The sequence below is a fragment of the Euphorbia lathyris genome, chromosome 6 (genome assembly GCF_963576675.1).
Source record: "Euphorbia lathyris chromosome 6, ddEupLath1.1, whole genome shotgun sequence".
Lineage (NCBI taxonomy): Eukaryota > Viridiplantae > Streptophyta > Magnoliopsida > Malpighiales > Euphorbiaceae > Euphorbia > Euphorbia lathyris.
This window is the reverse complement of record NC_088915.1, coordinates 16,736,665-16,755,334: the sequence shown is the minus strand read 5'-3', so window position 1 is coordinate 16,755,334 and position 18,670 is coordinate 16,736,665. Positions and strand designations below refer to the sequence as shown.

At 35.0% G+C, this 18,670-nt stretch overlaps 1 protein-coding gene and 1 non-coding gene across 2 annotated transcripts; one reads left to right on the top strand and one right to left on the bottom strand.

The window, feature by feature from the left end:
• The first annotated feature begins 4,192 nt into the window (after positions 1–4,192).
• LOC136232900 (splicing factor 3B subunit 6-like protein) lies at positions 4,193–4,871 on the top strand. Its single transcript, XM_066022375.1, has one exon. The coding sequence runs from the start codon at positions 4,295–4,297 to the stop codon at positions 4,664–4,666; it is 372 nt and encodes a 123-aa protein (XP_065878447.1). The 5' UTR covers positions 4,193–4,294; the 3' UTR covers positions 4,667–4,871.
• A 13,346-nt stretch (positions 4,872–18,217) lies between these two features.
• LOC136234443 (small nucleolar RNA R71) lies at positions 18,218–18,324 on the bottom strand. Its single transcript, XR_010691327.1, has one exon. It is a non-coding gene; the product is annotated as a small nucleolar RNA R71 (small nucleolar RNA).
• Positions 18,325–18,670: the final 346 nt, after the last annotated feature.

Sequence of the window (18,670 nt, the reverse complement as noted above, 5' to 3'; positions counted from 1 at the left end):
TCTATTATATATCGGGTGTAATACACCCGACGAATAAAAAATATATAGCTTAATTACATGTTTTCTCACAATGCATATAATACATTGTGGTGGCCAAAGGGAAAAATATTGAAAAAAAAAGTTATTATGTCAAATGTGCTAAAAAATGATAAATAATTTTATTACCATGCCTTTTATATTAATGGTGTGATTTCGCGTATTTATTTCCTTAAAAATTTAACATTTACAATGATGTTTTTGTGATTTTAAAATTTGTAAACATACGAATTTAAGATTTCTTCCATTTAAAAATACAGATTTTTTTACTAAAGTCATCAAACTTCGCATAGGTAGCAAATATTATAAAATTAGGCACTTTTGTTTTTGTTCCATCTATATCCTCCTAATATATAAAAATATTTGTGCAGAAAAATGATAAAATGATTAAAATTCTTCTTTATTAACTGTCTCTGTGAATGATGAAATCTCAAATTCATATTTGTAAATTTTTAAATCACGGAATAATTTGAATTTCAAATATAAACCAGAAACAAAAATCCCTATTTTATTGAAATAAACAACACATTTGAATAAAAGAAGCATAAAAATTGGATGAAGGTATTGTAAAATTGAAAATATAATAAATAAATTACCTCTTGCTTGTCCATGGTGGGCAAGGGCAAATGGAAGAGCAAAAGGAGATCAGGAAGGCAGATAGATGATTTTTTATTTTGAATAATAATAATATGTGAAATGAATGTTTGTTTATATTAAGTAAACCATTTTCATAACTATCAATCTATATGTATATATATTATATGTAATGATTGGATATAAAAAATTCTCATTTTCAATGAAATGGTTGTTGTTTGTTTTGCCATCACTAGAATTCTATCTTTGCCAAATTCAACATAATTAGTTAATCATACATATCTTTGCCTAAAATTAATGTTGCACAAGGTAAATGTTTGAGAAAATCTAGTTAATTTGCCAAATTTAGATAATGCAAACCTTTTTTCAAAGGTAAATAATTTATTGGTTTAATATATAATTACACAATTTATTTGTCACATTTTGCTGTTTGACATCCTAAATTTATAGTTGGACCTATCATACATTGGGTAAATTACATTCATGCCATTGAATTTTTACGTATTTTCATGGTATGGTCACTAAACTTCAAAACGTAATATAAAAGTTGCTCAACTTTATATTTTCTAACATTATGACTACTAAATTTCGATTAATGACTCAAAATAACCGTTGATGATCTCAAAGTAGAAACTTACAAGAATTGATGATATTCTAAACAACTTTAATTCTTCAAAATTCTCGTTTTGAGGTCATCTAGATGATATTTATTTAGAAAAGAGAAATTTGATTTTTAGAGAGATAAAGCTCCAGAAATTGTGATTTTGAAAAATCAAAAGGTTAGTCCCGTGTTAAATGTGAGCCTAAACATGATGAGGGAATCAATGTGAAGAAAGTGGAGGAACCTCGGAAATAGGGCTCACACGGCGTGTCACGTCGTGTGAGCAAATGTATCAATGACGGAACAACCCAAACAGTCGCAGGATGTGTCATCTATCCCACACGATGTTTGGAATCTCACATGAATCTCTGATCTTTTTCAAACTTGCCCACACAAATTGTGGAACCTCGTTAAGTTTATGATCTTTTCAAAATAAATCCACACGACATATCATCATTTACAATACGTCATGTGGAATATCGAAGCTTCAGCTCACATGGCGAGTGGCTTAACTTCATCAGCAAGTTCTGCAAATTCTGCCACTTTTGTCTTATGATGTATTTACTGTTTTGCCATTGCTTAATTATTATCTTGCCATTTGACCTATTTTCTAGTTTGCCCTTAAATTATGTACACCAATTCTACCTCATATTGTTTAGATGTTGTTAGTACTACATAGAGTGGGTATTATCTTTTTTCTACCCTAGGGTTATGTAGGTATATAAGTTTCCTATTTTATAAAGGATGTAACTTTTATCAAATCAATACAAACTTTTCCGTTTAGAGGCTAATGGTTTTCCTATCTTGGGATTATTTCCTTTTAGTTTAGTTAGAGAAGATTATTTTTCTTTGTTTGTTTAAGATCAAAACCTTCAACATTGTTACCGATCCATATCAGTTGGTAGCAAAGTTGATCTTTTTTTCTAATACGAGACTTCTTTCGACATGGTTCAACCGAGAATCCCACAAGACACCATGAAAGCAGTTGATAAAAAGATCAATGATTTAAGACTCAAGGTGAGAGAGCAACTACGGGTGCAAAACAAAGAACGGAGGTATTCAGAAGAAGAAATGAGGGCAACCATTGAAAGAATGGGGATAGATCTCCAGAACACCATCCAATAAGCTTTGGGAGGTACCATAGAAGAAATGAGGAAGGCTCGATTCCACAATCCCAACGACCACCATCACCATCAACGTCACCTCCACATAGCAGGAATCTGATTCTAACAAACCCGAACCAAAGAGGCTCGAGGCCACGTGAGGTAAAAAGGCCTAACTATTTACTAGTAGATGATGAGGCTATTGATAATGATGCGTTTGATAATGATGTTGGGCACTTCGAGCATAATGATTATGATAATGATAGAAATGTTGGGTTTATTGGGAGAAATCCCTTTAGGGACATGATCATATGCTAGGAATCTATATGGGAAAACTTTGATACAGATGGTGCGTTCAAATTGAAAGTAGACATGCCTACTTTTGGGGGTGAATTAGATATTGAGGGGTTCTTAGATTAGTTGTTAGAGGTAGAGCGCTTTTTTAAATATGTAAGTATTGGTCATCAGTTAAAAGGAGGAGCTTCAGTATTGTGGGATTAAAGGCAGAGCGTCGGTTGAGTGTGAAAAGTCGGGATAGTTATCGTCGGCTCGAAAGAGAGAGTTCGTCTTTGGGAAGAGAGATATTGAGGCTGGTAGATAAGCGCAAGCAAGTAGCGGGTCCTAGTGGTACTAAGGGTCTTAATATGGTGAAAGCACCAACAAGGGACGTAAGGCCTTTAAGGGGAGCACCACTGCCTCCTAGAAGAAACAAACCCTATACCAAATTGGCCCCCTTCAAATACTTTGGGTGCAATGAGCCGACACATCACTCAAATGAATGTCCTAAGAGAAGAAACGCCAATATGGTGGAGCGGTATGAGAAAGATTATGAAGATGATAACAATAGTGTGTATTGCAAACTAATTCACGACGATGATGATGGAGAATTTGATGAGACTCATGCCATACATGTTATGAGGAGATTGCTTGTGTCTAACCAAGTTAAAGAGGACCAACAACACCACTTGTTCCAAAATCGATGCTCAATGCAATAGGAGAAGTGTAATGTCATCGTTGATATCGGGAGTTAGAAGAATATCATTAGCAATATCATTGTGAAGAAGTTAAGGTTGGTTGTGGAAGCTCACCCTAGCCTATATAATGTGGGTTGGATAAAAAAATGTAGGCAAACTCCAGGCCAACCAAAGGTGCAAGATGCCTATTATTATTGTCAAAGATTTTAAGGATGAGGTGTTTTGTGACGTGTTAGACATGGATGCATACCGTGTACTCTTGGAAAAAACCATGGAAATATGATTAAGAAGCCACTAAGCGGGAAGTCGGAACACATATTGATTGCCTTAGTTTAATACTAGGATAAATTACACCAATGGCCACTGAACCTTGCCCATTTTAATATTGTGGTCACTAACTTCAATTCTTAACACCGGTGGCCACTCAACTTTAACTAACTCCTCAAAATTATTGTTAATGACCTCAAAATAAAAATATTCAAGAATTAAAATTATTCAGAACGATATTTATCATAAAAACACATTTTTTATTTTCCAAAATTACCTATTTATCTCTCTAAAAATTCTATTTCTCTAATCATCAAATAACACATAAATGATCTTAAAACAAAATTTTCTTTAGAATATTATTAATTCTTCGAATTTTTTATTTTAAGACTGAATGGCAACCGGTATTAAAAAGTGTTAAATTCGCTAAAGAATTAAAGTTTGGTGACAATGTTTTGGGTAAAGTTCACGGGCCATGGGTGCAATTTATCCTTTAATACTAACATATCCAAATAAGGGGTTAGAAATCGTCACCGACGGTGAATTAAATAACTCACCGGCTTGAGTTGCAATTAGTCAATTACCAAAAGACCCTGGAACCACGCCCTCAATTTGAACTTCCTCACACACTAACCAAACCAGACCCGATTCGCTATTGTGTTCTGCAATTAGCCCCAAAGCAAACTTCCCTTTCCTACACTTCCCCAGCTGCTGCTGCCATGGCTATCAGTCTCCGCAAGGGCAATACAAGGCTGCCGCCGGAGGTCAACAGAGTCCTCTACGTTCGGAACCTTCCTTTCAACATTTCGAGCGAGGAGATGTACGATATTTTTGGCAAATACGGAGCTATTCGCCAAATCCGGATTGGGACTAACAAGGACACCAGAGGGACAGCTTTTGTGGTCTATGAGGACATCTATGATGCCAAAACCGCCGTTGATCATTTGTCCGGTTTCAACGTTGCCAATAGGTATCTGATTGTTTTATACTACCAGCAGGCTAAGATGAGCAAGAAGTTTGACCAGAAGAAAAAGGAAGAGGAAATTGCTAAGATGCAGGAGAAATATGGGGTTTCTACTAAAGATAAGTAACCCTTTAATTTCAATCACATCTAAGATAAGTAATTTTGTATTAGAAAATTAGGGTTTTATGTCCTCTTTTTTATTTGCAGTGTATATCTAGATGGTATTGGTCTTATAACAATGTAATTTTAGCCTTTATATACTTTCGTTTGGTTCTATTTGGATTGAGTTTGGATTGGATGAATGATATAATAGCTGCGAACTATGCGACTAATCTTTCTTTTTTTTTTTTCCAACTTTTATCCCCTTTCTCAATTAGACTTCGGGATTTTCTTTTTCTATAGAAATCAATAGATGAGGTATGGACCTTAGTCTTCAGGATTTTATTTTTCTGTAGAAATCAATAGATGAGGTATGGACCAGTATCTCTCTTTCCTATCTGTTAATTAAGGGTATTTTTCTGTAGAAATCAATAGATGAGGTATGGACCAGTATCTCTCTTGCCTATCTGTTAATTAAGGGTGTCAGAACGTTTGTTGGTTGTTGTGTTATATGATATGAATTACACATGATTATATATGATATGAATGCAATAGAAATGATAATCCTGTCAACCGGGTCATATCAGTCAGATTGCATCTGTCAATCCTATTGTTGTGTCAGAAATGGATAGCCCTATTTTAACAGCCCCATTTTTAGTCTTATCTACCGCACGACCATTAGACCTGCATTGTTATATGGTACGGAGTGTTGGGCAATGAAACACTCTTACATTCATAAGATGTCGGTGGCGGAGTTGCGTATGTTGCGATGGATGTGTAGTCATACGAGAAATGATCGGATGAGTAATGAAATAATTAGGACAAAAGTAGATGTTACATCTATTGAGAATAAAATGGGGGAAAACCGAGTAAGGTGGTTTGGCCATATAAGATGAAGAGCACTTGATGCGCCGGTTAGAAGGATTGAATAATGGCAAAGGGATACAATGGTGAAGGGTAGGGGAAGGGGCCTAAGCAAACTTGTAACAAGGTGATCGAGAGTGATATGAGTTTATTTGGGATTGAGGAAAATATGGTAGTGGATATGACGGAGTGGAGGGAGAGAATTTATGTCGCTGACACGACTTGATTTCACGGTTTTGTATGACAGTTCATGTTAGCCGACTCCGAATCATTTTGGGACTAAGGCTTTGTTGTTGTTGTTTGTTGTTTGACCCTTGGTGTAATGGGGTCAGTTTGGTTGATAAGTTCTCTAATATCAGTTTACAAGCCGCTGTTGTCCCGAGGAAGGCTCTGGTTAGTGAACTGTGGAGAAGGGATGTGTGGCATCTGCCTGATCCTTCCAATGCTAATACTGATGTTGCTTGGAATTCTGTACAGAAGTTTCAACTTTCAGGTTTCTGGTGATCATGAAGATCATATTAGTTGGAGGCTTTATAATTCAGGTATTTTCCTTATCACTTGTACTTAGCAAGCTCTGAGACATAGAAGTAATAAGGTTAGTTAGCGGTAGTTAGTGTAGGGTAGTGGTGTATTCCACGGCATAGTTTTATTGTGCGGTTGGCTTTAGAGGTTCATTTATCAGTGAAAGGAAGATTGTTTAGATGGGGCATTGGTGACGATGATAAATGCAGGTTTATGTAGACAGGAAATTGGATGTGTGTGTCATCTTTTCTTTGCTTGCTGTGACTTTTCTAAAGAAATTTGGTCCCCGGTTTTAAAGAGGTAGAAACATTGCTTGTTGAAGACGAGGTAAACTGGTTTGAGATGAAGGCTGCTGGCAATAGTTCTTTTGCCAAGATTGAGATGTACTTTTGGTGCTGCCATTTAGTGGTTATGGGGTGAAACTGAATCTGATTTTCTTTCAAAATAGTCGGTTGGATGCGAATTAGATTCTTGTATAGAATTGGTTATAGTCTCAAATACAAGTTGAAGTATAGGCATTTTGATAGGCAGATGCTGGGTTATAAACGGTCGGTTTGGTTCTAATTTGGGACCATTAACTATTCAGGCATGATGGACCTAGGTGATTAACTAGATATGGTCAATATAACCTTATGTAATGGGCATATGTATGTATATACTTCAAAGGGGCCAGGTCGTGCTCGTGTCTCGTGTCGGTGTTGCAATGCACATGGTTATGTGGCTGAATCGAATTGTGAGATTGATATAAGTTTCAAGTATTTTGAAGTTCCTTATTTTGTTGGATTCTAAAACCTCTTCTGCTGGGAGGCCTCAAAATTCTTATTGAGAATGTGATGTTGATGTGAATAAATATTTACATTATAGGAAGTGCAGAAGAGATGGAGGAGACCATCTGCATCTTAAGTAGTTTTGGAATGCCTATGTTGTATGGGAAAAGCAATATGCTGGCTCCTTTCTAATCCATTCGACTCGTGCAATTTAAATAACGGAAAAACAATAATCAATTTTAGCTCGAATGGTTTGTAGAGGAACCCTACCCTTTCTAATCCATTCGACTCGTGCAATTTCTTTTCCATCAAGACGTCCTGCAATTTGGATTTGAATTCCTTTTGTATTTGCATGTTCAGTTAATTGCTTTACGAAAAGAAACTCTATTCTTTTATTGTTCAACTATAAGTTCTGCAAGAATATGGGTTTTTATAAGGATTTGAAATTCTTGTGATAACAATATTAAGTTTTCGGTATTACATAATTAAGTTCTTTTTGTACATGTATCTGTAATTCTTCAATTTGTTTAGGTCTACTTTCTATTAATAATTTTGGGAATCCTATATATATTATTCATTATATTGTTCTAATTATATATAATATAAATTATGTATATACATATATTCTATAATTTCTGTAATTATTATATTAATATTAAATATTAATAGATTTTTTAATCTATTAATATTTAATAGAATACATTCAAATTCTATTAAATATAAAAATTTCAAGAGCTTGTTGAGCTTGTAGCGGTTTTATGGTGGATTATTTGGTGTTATAGAAACGACGTTGTGTGGAATCGGAAAGATTCACACGCCTCGATCCTATACCATTCGGCCGGTTCCTTTCTACGGGCATGGAAGAAAGTGCAGGCATCGGTTTCTCCTTCTGGCTGTACGGTTGTGCCAAGCCCGACGGTGTGGCAGCGTCCTCCAACAGGCTTTCTAAAACTAAATGTGGATGGTGCGTCATTTGTAAACGAGAATATGGTTGGGTTTGGGTGTATCGTTCGGGATGAGTTGGGCCGGTTTGTTGCGGCTAAAAATGGTATCTTGCATAATTATCAAGATGCATCGTTCATTGAAGCGCTATCGGCCCGTGAAGCTCTCAGTTGGATCAAAGGTCGCGGATGGAAGGATGTAATCATTGAATCAGATTCTTTGATCGTGGTTCAGTCTATGGCCCGCCCGTTAGAGGTTTCATCTCCTTTTAACGTCTTAGTCAATGATTGTCATTTTTCATTGAACGAGTTTTTTAATTGCTCTATTCGATTTGTCTGTCGTTCTACAAATTCTGTTGCTCATTTGTTAGCTAGAAGTAGTATTTTACCTTTACATCGGGGTGAGTGGTTTTCTGTACCCCTGATTTTATATACTTCTTCTTGATTGTTAATATATGCTTCATTGGTTGTAAAAAAAAAAAAAGTTGTTAATTTACAGATTAGTAACCAATAATTTACAGTTTGGAAATGGAGAAACGAGGAGATTTTTGGAGATAAAACTGTTTTTATGACAAACTTAGCTGATTTCTTCTCGAAAAAACTTTTCTCTATTATCGATAGTTTCAAAGGAGAGTCCCTTGCCAGAGCCTCTCAGTGTTGTGATGTCCATCTCGTGGGATGGAGCAGGCCAAGAGAGGGGGTTGTGAAGCTGAATACTGATGGTTCCTGCCTCAGTAACGGTAAGATTGCGGCTGGAGGTGTGCTTAGAGATGTAGGGGGCGTCTGGCTTTCTGGGTTCTCCCAGAATTTAGGGTTGGGTTCTTCCTTTTCTGCGGACCTCTGGGCTATTCTTACTGGAATCAATCTTGCTAAAAGGCTGGGTGTTAAGAGGCTCTCTGTGGAGTCTGATAATTTGGAAGCAATCAAAATGATTTCTGAGAATCATTCTATGGGTCTTAACAGTCGCAACCTCATCAAAGCTATTATAAGGCTTTGCTCCTCCTTTGAGTTCGTAGAGTTCAGACACATTTTTAGAGAGCAGAATCGTGTTGCTGATCGCTTGGCGGCGGCGGGCCATGAAGGGACGTTAGGCGTTACTACCCTTCCTGTTTCCCCTAGTTTCATCTCCCATCTTCTCTTAGAAGATAGGATTGGGGTTAGCTTCCCTAGGCTAATTCCTGGGTAGTTTGTTGTTTTTCTTTTTTCTTTTCCTTTTCTACCAAAAAAAAAAAAAAAAAAAAGTAACCAATATTACTATATTATTATATAGTGCCAAATAATGGATTTTAATTATTCTTAAAGTAATAAAAAAATATAAAAATTTCAAAATAAAAAAATATATATAAATAATTAAATAAAAAATTCTCTTAAAATGAAACTAAATTTTATATTAAATAATATTCTATTAAATTTCTATTTCTATATTAATCATTCTTTATTAATATTAAATTAACATTAATATTTATTGTTTCTATTATTTCGTATTAATTCTTCTCTTATTAATTAATGGGTTAATAATTTATTAGTCCCTTAGTTTTTATCTAACACACTGTTTAGTCCTCCTATTTTGAAAAATACATTTTAAGGTCCTTATCTTTTACCAATATTAATCTTGTGGTCTTTTTATCTATTTTTTTATATTTTTAACCGAACATATCTTAGCTTTTAGGACAATCATAGTACAATATAAGTTGACCATGTTACTCTGTTATTTTATATATGTCTATTTATGCTAAAATATAACGGTTATAAATCTAAAAAAACTAGACAAAATGATCAAAGGGTTAATATTGGTAAAAGGTAGGGACCTTATAATGTGTTTTTCAAAATAGGAAGACTAAACAGTGTGTTAGGTAAAAATTAAGGGAGTAATAAATTATTTATCCTTAATTAATTATCATATCTTATTAATTCTTATATTCCTAATCTAATTATTAGTAATAGTAATTAGTTTAGGTCTTCTTTTGCTCTACTGTTGTTATTCTTTCTCCTTTCTCCAACTAGACCTGTTTATGGACTAGGCTTGGGCTGAGTCCAATGGGTTTTTGTCTTAAATTGGTCAGTCCAATCCTAGTTCACTGTTAATTTAGGCAGACTCAGAAATCGAATTCTAAACTCAGCCAATATAAGCCCACCTAAATATATGTATAATTTTTAATAATAATAAATTAAATTTATACTTAAAAATAAATATTAATATATAAATATATAAATTTTATTAATTAATACTAATACGCGGGCCGGGCCGGACTAGCCTGTGCTATTTTTATAATTCCCAAATCCGTTTAAAAAAAGGCGGGCCTGGGCCTAGAGACAAATTTTCATGTCCAAGTTCGACTTAGGAGACACGTGCATGGACGGACCGAACGGGTACCCCGGCATGTGAACAAGTCTACCTCCAACATGTACACAAGCCAAGGCTTCTCGAAGAACGGTGCAATCAAAGAGCCATAAAATCAATGGAGCATTGGGAAGCAAACCAACTCGCTTACTCACCTTGACTAACGATCTCATGCTAATCACAGAAGCAAGTTCGTATTCCGCTCAAGGCCTATTCGATCCATTTGACGCCTTCACCTTTTGGTCTCAGGGAGAAAAGCAAATTGTCGATATCAGGCCTATGCAGGCAAATTTCCAGGTACTGGGTCTCGAAGAAGGGGGAAATGAGGCACAAGATAGTCCGATCAAGGATAAATCCACGAGAAGGCTTATTTTACTAAATAGAATCTCACCAACTCCCTAATTGTGTGAGATGATACCCTTTTCTGGGGGTTGTAGAGTAAATCAAACGATAAGCGTCGAATGATTGATTTGAAACAATAATTCTATTTAAATTTTAAATTTCTATTTAAATTCGATTTAAAGATTTCAATTCTATTAAATCTATTAAATATTTTATTTTCTATAGAAATTCTAGTTAATTTGAAATTGTAGTTAATATTCAATTTAATTGGAATATTTTGAATATTCTATTTTTGCATTTTTTAATATTATCGAATTACTATTATTAAATAAATTTTTTAAATTAATTAATTATTATTAAAATTAATATTTTAATATTTACATATTAAATAGTAACATAATTAATAGTTGTATAATTAATATTTCAATATTATATATATATATATATATATATATATATATCAATCTTGATCACATGCACATTAATGAGTATGTAGAATTTGCTCATTCACCATTAGATCTAGGCTTATTAGAATCATAAGGTGGAGATTCAAAGCATCTTGAGGTTTAGATTTAATAAGCCTACATCTAACAGTGATTTGGCAAATTCACTTGCTCATTAAGATGCATGTGAAAATTCTTATATATATATATATATATATATATCAACTAGTACTAATTGATAGAAACATATGTGAATTAGTACAATTATTGGTAGCGTCATATTCAAGATTTTAAAAATACTCTTCTTCATTTGGATTTTCCGATTACTCTCGACCTGTATAATGAAATCGAATCGAGTACCATATCTTTTTCGGTAGCCCATACACAACACAACTAAATCAAACAAATAAATCAGATTTGTATTTATACGATACAAAATGAATTAAATTGTTTTGATAGAATCATTTTTATTTAATTTGAAAAGCATCCTCTCGCTTTATGGAAAGACGAAATTCATTTCTTTGTATGGACCAAGATTGAAGCACATTCCCATCTAACGATTCCTAGCGAAAAGGAAAGCTATCGGCTCAAGCTACCTTTGATTACATTTCTCTTAAGAAATCCGAGTCCTTGAGAGCTTAGACGTAGATGTCAGAATGCCGTATCGCATGGAGATCAGATACTATCTTTGATGCATTTTCATAACAACAATAAGTAGGAAGGGCCATTTTCATTGACCTCGTCGACTAATCATACAAGATTTAAGGCATCTCTTACTTACCATGCTTGTATAGCCGCCACGTGAAGCCCATCGGATGACGAATAAGGAGCTTGGCCATCTTTGCATTGAACTTTCCGACTTCAATGTTCTCAATTGCAAGCATTTCCACACTATAATCTTTCAGCTTCGCTAGGTTCGGAAGCGGCAATCTTGATGGGATAACCATATATTCCCATCCTCCTGTCAATCATGCTACACGCATCCGCACATAGAAGTGTTAGAAAAGAAAGTTATCTGAGAGGCAGAGATTGACTATAAACTTCATCTGTCTCTGGACCAGAAGGAGTTTTTCTAGAGCAGAATCACGTGTGTACTTTGTGTATAACCTAAGCAGTATCTTCCATCAAAATCCCAAATTATAAATGAATATGTCCTTTAGACTTTGCTTCACTTCAAATGGCCGAAACTCACAAATAGCTGCAAAATCATCTTAAGCAAGCTGGTTTTACTTATCAGTTGTTCAATTCACACACGTAGGGTATCTTCCATCAGAATCCCAAATCAGAAATGAATATGTCCTTTAGACTTTGCTTCACTTCAAATGGTCGAAACTCACAAATAGCTAGAAAACCATCTTAAGCAAGCTGGTTGTACTTGTCGGTTGTTCAATTCACACACGTAGGGTAATTGAGGTGCGTGCTTCGCAAGTTTTTTACTTTCATTCATAGAACAAAGGCATGCTAGTACTGTACTCAACTACTCGTGCCGTATGGCGAGATTCTTCTACAATCTATATCTAAAATATGTCCATTCATACTAATATATAAATGGTAATTAAATAATTAATAAAAGGAAATAAAGAAAAAGAAAATCCTAAAAGATCCAATGATTGAGAGAGATGAGGAAGTGAGAGAGTTGTCTGCGTAATAATCCTCCAAACCCTAAAATTATACCATTATAAGAAAAATCGAAGTTAAGGACTGGTTTTAATGACCCAATATAATCAGTCTTTAATTTAATGACTAATTTTAGTCCATAACCATATTATTGGTAAGTAACTCTGAAAGAAAGTGGGCCCTAAATTTGACTCTTACTTTACCCACTTTACAGCTTTTTTAAAGGCAAAAAGGACAAAAAAAAAAAAAAAATCACGCCTAAATTCATTTTATTAATAGAATAATTTAAAAAAAAAAGTAACCCTCCATTTATCTTTCCCATCCTTTCTAAGCCCCTAGCCTCTCTTTCAACTCTTCCCCTCTCTCTCCTACCCTAATTACGCCGCCCCCATTTTCTTCAAAAGCCCCATCCTTTCTCTTTCAACTCTTCCCCTCTCTCATACCCTAATTTCGCCGCCCCCCATTTTCTTCAAAAGCTTTAACCGCCAGCCTCTAACTTGCCTCTATTACAATCGTTTCTAGTGTGAGAGAACTCTTTCTCTCTCGAAAACCCTCGACGTAGCGAACTTTGTCGACCTCCAAGAAATGGCCAATAGTATCTCCCTCGAAGAATCATTAAGGTTTGTCTATTGATCTCTCATTCTTATTCTCGGTTTCTTTTTCAATTTCTCTGATTAGTCAATTTCTGTTTGTTTTTCAAGAAAAAAATGAACAAGGAATTTGAATCCCCTTATTGCGTATATGTTTTATCCCTTTCATATGTTTGTATAGTGAAGAAATTTAAAGAGAGTGTAGAGTGGGTTTTAAATTATTAAAGTTAATTGTCTGTACATGTAAATCTAGATTATAATGTAATTTTAGTTATATTAACAATGGAAATGAACACTGTTGGACTTATTCTCTCTATAATAGTTCATTATATCTCGTTTTTTTTTTATGGATTTTCGAAACCAAATTCAACCGATGTCATGGCTGGAGCCTGCAAAACATTGAAGTTTGTTTAGGTCTCAACGGAGGGTTCAATGTATGGTTTATGCTTATTGTGGAGCTTTTGGGAGTTGCACAGAGGACTCCCAGCCTTTTTACCATTGTTTGACTGGTTTTGATCCTCAATTTGATCAGGAGTGGAGTTCAGGGGTCTGTTCTGGGGGTTGCTCTAGGCTAACCACCCTAAAGAGTGGGAATTCTAGCCTTGCTAATACAGATTTGCCTGAAAATATGGTTTCAATAGAAATTGGATGTGAACAGATTGTGAATCAAACTGTATGAGTAATTGCTCTTGTTGTTTTGACAATAACCAGTATTTAATCTATGTTGGAGTCTCCTGGTTGTTAAGGCTCAAGTAGCAAAGGCGCCTTTCGAAATACCTTGAATATAGTTAATCTAACTGAATTTTTTGTTTGTTGCTTTGAGTTTGAGAAGTTGTGTTCATTGTATCTACACTTTATCTATAATAGTTCTATTTCTCTGTTTTTTCCATTAAATCATGCTTTAATGCCTTTTTTATTTTGTGTACAAGTGTACAAATTCTTGCACTGCTGATATATATTATATCTAATAATGTTATGAGATGTGTTCGCTAGTGTTGTTCTTCATACGTGGAATGTATATACAACTATGGATATGTTGTTCGTCATTGTTTGTTAGTGTGAAATCATGTTTTATATTGCGATTTGTAGTTTTTTCATTAATAAGTATATTGCTTATGGGTCACACTCTAAGGCAAATAACTTAGCTGATACTGGGCTGATGCAGGTTACTAAATAAACTAACCCAAGCACTTTGGGAGTATATTTATCACGGGCCAGCAAATCAAATTCAGTCAGTAACTACATTTAGGACTAATTGCGAACTGAATTTTAAGTCCCTAACTAGAGTTTTTCTTGTAGTATACCATGTATACTCAAATTTATTTATTTGATAATTCACTCAAGCAGTTCAAAATTCTTCCGCGTTTTAACCGACATGTTTTTAGTCTCACCTTTGGACCCTATAAATTGCAATCCCTGTAAATCCCTTCATGTTTCCACATTTACCCAATTGTTTTTAATTACTTCAATTTAGTCATTTTTCATTTTCAAAATCCACCCATATGTTGTAATTGCTTCAATCAAGTCCCCTCACATTTTTTAACACCCCCCCCCCCCCCCCCCCCCCTTGTTTTAATTGATTCAATGTAATCCTTGGGCTTTTCAAATTGATCCCGCTTATTTTTAAGGGTAATTAATTTATTAGTCCCTATATTTTGACAAAACACACTGTTTTTCCTATATTTTCAAAAACTCATGGTAAAGTCCCTAACGTTTTTCTTAGTGAACTGTTTAGTTCCTAACGTTTTTCTCGGTGAACTGTTTAGTCCATGCCGTTAGACTCTCATGAATATTTTGTTAGTCAATTTGGATTTGCGTTCTTCTTTTCCTTTATTTTCCTTTCCTTTAAACTCTAATGTATATGAAATCAACTTTGAGTGTTCTTCTTCTTGATTTTCTTCTTAATCGTTCAAATTCGTAAATATTGGGTTTATTCTTTTTCTTGTTCTCCATACAAATAGCTCCTTCTTCTAAATTGGATTTCCTTTTCTGAAGTTTGAAGGTAAATAGTAAAGAGTAATTTCGTCATTTCTGAAGTCATAAACGGTAAAAAATCTAACAACAGATGGAATGACTAAACAGTTCACTGGAAAAAAGGTTAGGGACTTTATCACGTGTTTTGGAAAATACAAGGACTAAGCAGTGTGTTTTGTCAAAATACAGGGACTAATAAATTAATTACCCTATTTTTAATTGGTTCAATTATCCCATTTTCAAAACCAACCTGAAGTAAATTAAATAAAAAAACCTAGAGGTTAGGGAAATATATATTTGAGTCCCTGAAGTGGAAGAACCTTGCAAAAAAGATATGCATGTATGTATATATAGTTGGTGATGTTTTTTTTTAATTTGTAATATGAAATTAAAATCTCTAGATATGATAAAATATATAAATGGTAATTAAATAATTAATAAAAGAAATAAAGAAAAAGAAAATCCAAAAAGATCCAACCATCGTGAGAGGTGAGGAAGTGAGAGAGTTGTCTGTGTAATAATCCTTCAAACCCTAAAATTATATCAGGTATACTCAAATTTATTTATTTGATAATTCACTTAGCAAATTTATCGCAAATGTGATAACAGTTGTCGCATTTCCTTTATTATTATCACATTTTAATGGAGGAAATTGGAACGATACAAAGATGTAAGACCAACGAGAAAAGCAGATGTATAAACTAAAAGCATACCGTTTCTACTGGAAAGCTTCATCTGTTTTGTATTTCCTTTCTAAAATTTAAACTACCATTTTTGCTAATCCCAAAATCGCTAACGAAACCGAACTCACCACACGTATTTCTGAGATCACCAAATTCAAAGAGCATTCATACAAATATTTCATCTCTACTTTTGGTTTTGGCTATGACTCTCTTTGAAGTTTTTTTATTTTAGTTTGGAATGACGAATAAGACGTTTGAGAGTCTAAGGAAGAAGGTAAATTGAAATAAGGGCATTCTTGTTCAAAGTGAATGATAGTGTCTAATTTAATAAGATGAAAGGAAAATTTGTCAAATATGTTAGTGGACTCCTTAAATGAACTAGATTAGTAATTAGCCCATATATCTAACCTCGAGTAATGTAAACTTTTGAATAAATATCAAATTGGCCCTCAATATTGGCGTGGAGTATCAATTTAGCCCAAATCAATCTTTGAGTATCAACTTAGCCCTTAAAGTTGGCCGGAAAGGTCAAATTAACCCATGATCAAATCAACCCTGAAAATACAATATATTTTTTATACCTAACTGTTGGGCATGAATATGACTATAATTAAACGGCATCTTAATAACATTTTATGTGCATTTCAGGCAAAATATTCCGAAACATATGGACTTATAAGTGTTTTATGCAGATTGTATTGATTAAGTCAAAATGGGCGATAACACAGCCTGTTTTGCAACAAACCGTAAGGAGTTGAGCGCCCTTTGATCCAGCGGATTTCCGCTGTGTACCCGATGAAGGATAGCGATTAGACAAGTGACAGGCGCGGCAGGTGCAGAAAACGCAGGGAGACAGGAAAGCAACATGATGATAAGATGGATCACCCCTTGAGTGTTCAAGGGTCAACTTAAATTAATAATTCCCTAGTATTAGTAGCTGTAGGAAAACAATCTTTTTGTAATATTTGGTGGCATGGTTCGTTTTTCTTCCTTTATATAGATGTAGTCGATGGAAGGAAAAGGACACCTTTTTACTTTTGAGACAATCAGTTTTAGTTAGAACTTTTCAAGAGAGGCGAAGCTCTCTGAGGACGATGACGCCTCCAATGGAGGTCTGTGGAATTAATGGTGGCTATTCACTCTTTATTATGAGTGAGTAGTCGTTTTGAATGGGTTTGGCCAGTTAGGGCCGGTTATGTAAGTCTTCTTTTAATCTTATTTATGAATGAATGTTGATATATTATGATGTGCTTGACAAATCCTTAACTCCATTGCTAAATGCATGTATGTTAGTGTTAGATGCATGATAGGACACTGCTTTCATCTTCACGGAACCATTTGCCAAGCATTCAACCCCAAAACAGAAATGTCAGGAGGTTGCATCAAGGGTTTTCTTTATAGAAATGTTGTTTAGATCGTAATGCAAGAAAGAGCCAACTTTGGGGACGCTTAAGGTTGCAGTACGTCTTAGAATCTTAAAAACACACGAGAGTTGACTTAAGTTAGCATTAAAACAGAGACATTGGCATCACTTTACTTCATTCATGAATAAATAGGATGTTTAGAGACTGAAAGTGACCTGTTCTGCCTTTTTTTTATCATTAAGTACTCTTTGAAATCAACTAAAGATTTGATCTTGTTTATGTTTGAACAACACCTCTCAAATTAAAGAATTGACACACACCACACACCCTGTTCTACAAAGTATTTCTTGTAAACTTTGATCCTCAATCCCTGTGGATACGATACTGGACTTATCATTTTATTACTTGTATCTAGTGCACTTGCTAGAGTCTCATTACAGGACAACAAGTTTTTGGCGCCGTTGCCGGGGATTGAAAGCAACAAAGTTTATATGAACTTTTCTATGAAACAAGGTGTTTTTAATCTGTTTGCTAAATAGTGCAGCCAGAAGGAATCTTTATCAGTTTATGCGAAGAGCTGGACCTCCTGTTTTTCCTATCAATCTCGAATTAGAGAGAACGTGTAGACGAAACAAAGCAGGAGCTCGACGTGCACGACAAAAAGAACGACAAAGAGAGAGAAGAATGGCTGGAAGGGTACCACCCGAACAACCAGTTCAACCAAACCACGAAGAAGAGGGAGAGAATAACAACCCTCTTGTCATGTGAATCAGAGACTATTCAAGGCCAACCACCGAAGGTCATTCATCATGTATCGTGTTTCCAAATGAAGGGAACAACATGTTCGAAGTGAAAGCGTCGATGATACAAATGTTGCAGGCAGCAGTACAGTTCAATGGATATCAGTCGGAAGATCCAAATGGGCACATCCTCGAATTTATCACACTGTGCAACACTTTCAGATCAAACAGGGGCGTTTCTGACGACATAATCAGACTAAAGCTGTTTCCTTTTACCCTAAGAGATAAAGCGAAGAATTGGTTGAAAAACTTGCAACCAGGAACGATCACCACTTGGGAAGAAATGGCCAGTGCATTCTTAATGAAATATTTTCCACCACGACAAGCCATTAAGCTCAGAAACGAGGTGTCCCATTTCGTGCAAGAAGAAGATGAATCATTAGCCGAGGCATGGGAAAGGTATAAGGAACTGCTAAGGAGAGTACCCAATCATGGCATTCCTATGTGGATGCAGATGCAGAACTTTTACAATGGGGTAACCAACATCTATAAGATCCAGATCGAATCTATTGCCAATGGAAATCCTGAAGATCTGGAACCTCAGGCCTTGTACGACCTTATTGAGAAAGTGGTAAGCACAAGTTACAACTGGCACTCCGCCAGAAGTGAAGGAAAAAGAGCGGGAAATGAAGATGTTGTGTCAAAATTGACAAGCCAGGTAGAACAGCTTGCTAGACAGCTCGGCAAGATAAATGTGTCTTCAATTCACAACAAACCACCATTCAATGACATTTGTGATTTTTGTGGAGGGCTGCATTTCAACATAAACTGCCCAGGAGTCAAG

What these genes read in the sequence shown, in the direction of transcription:
- LOC136232900 (XM_066022375.1), top strand. Translation starts at nt 4,295, where the DNA reads ATGGCTATCAGTCTCCGCAAGGGCAATACAAGGCTGCCGCCGGAGGTC.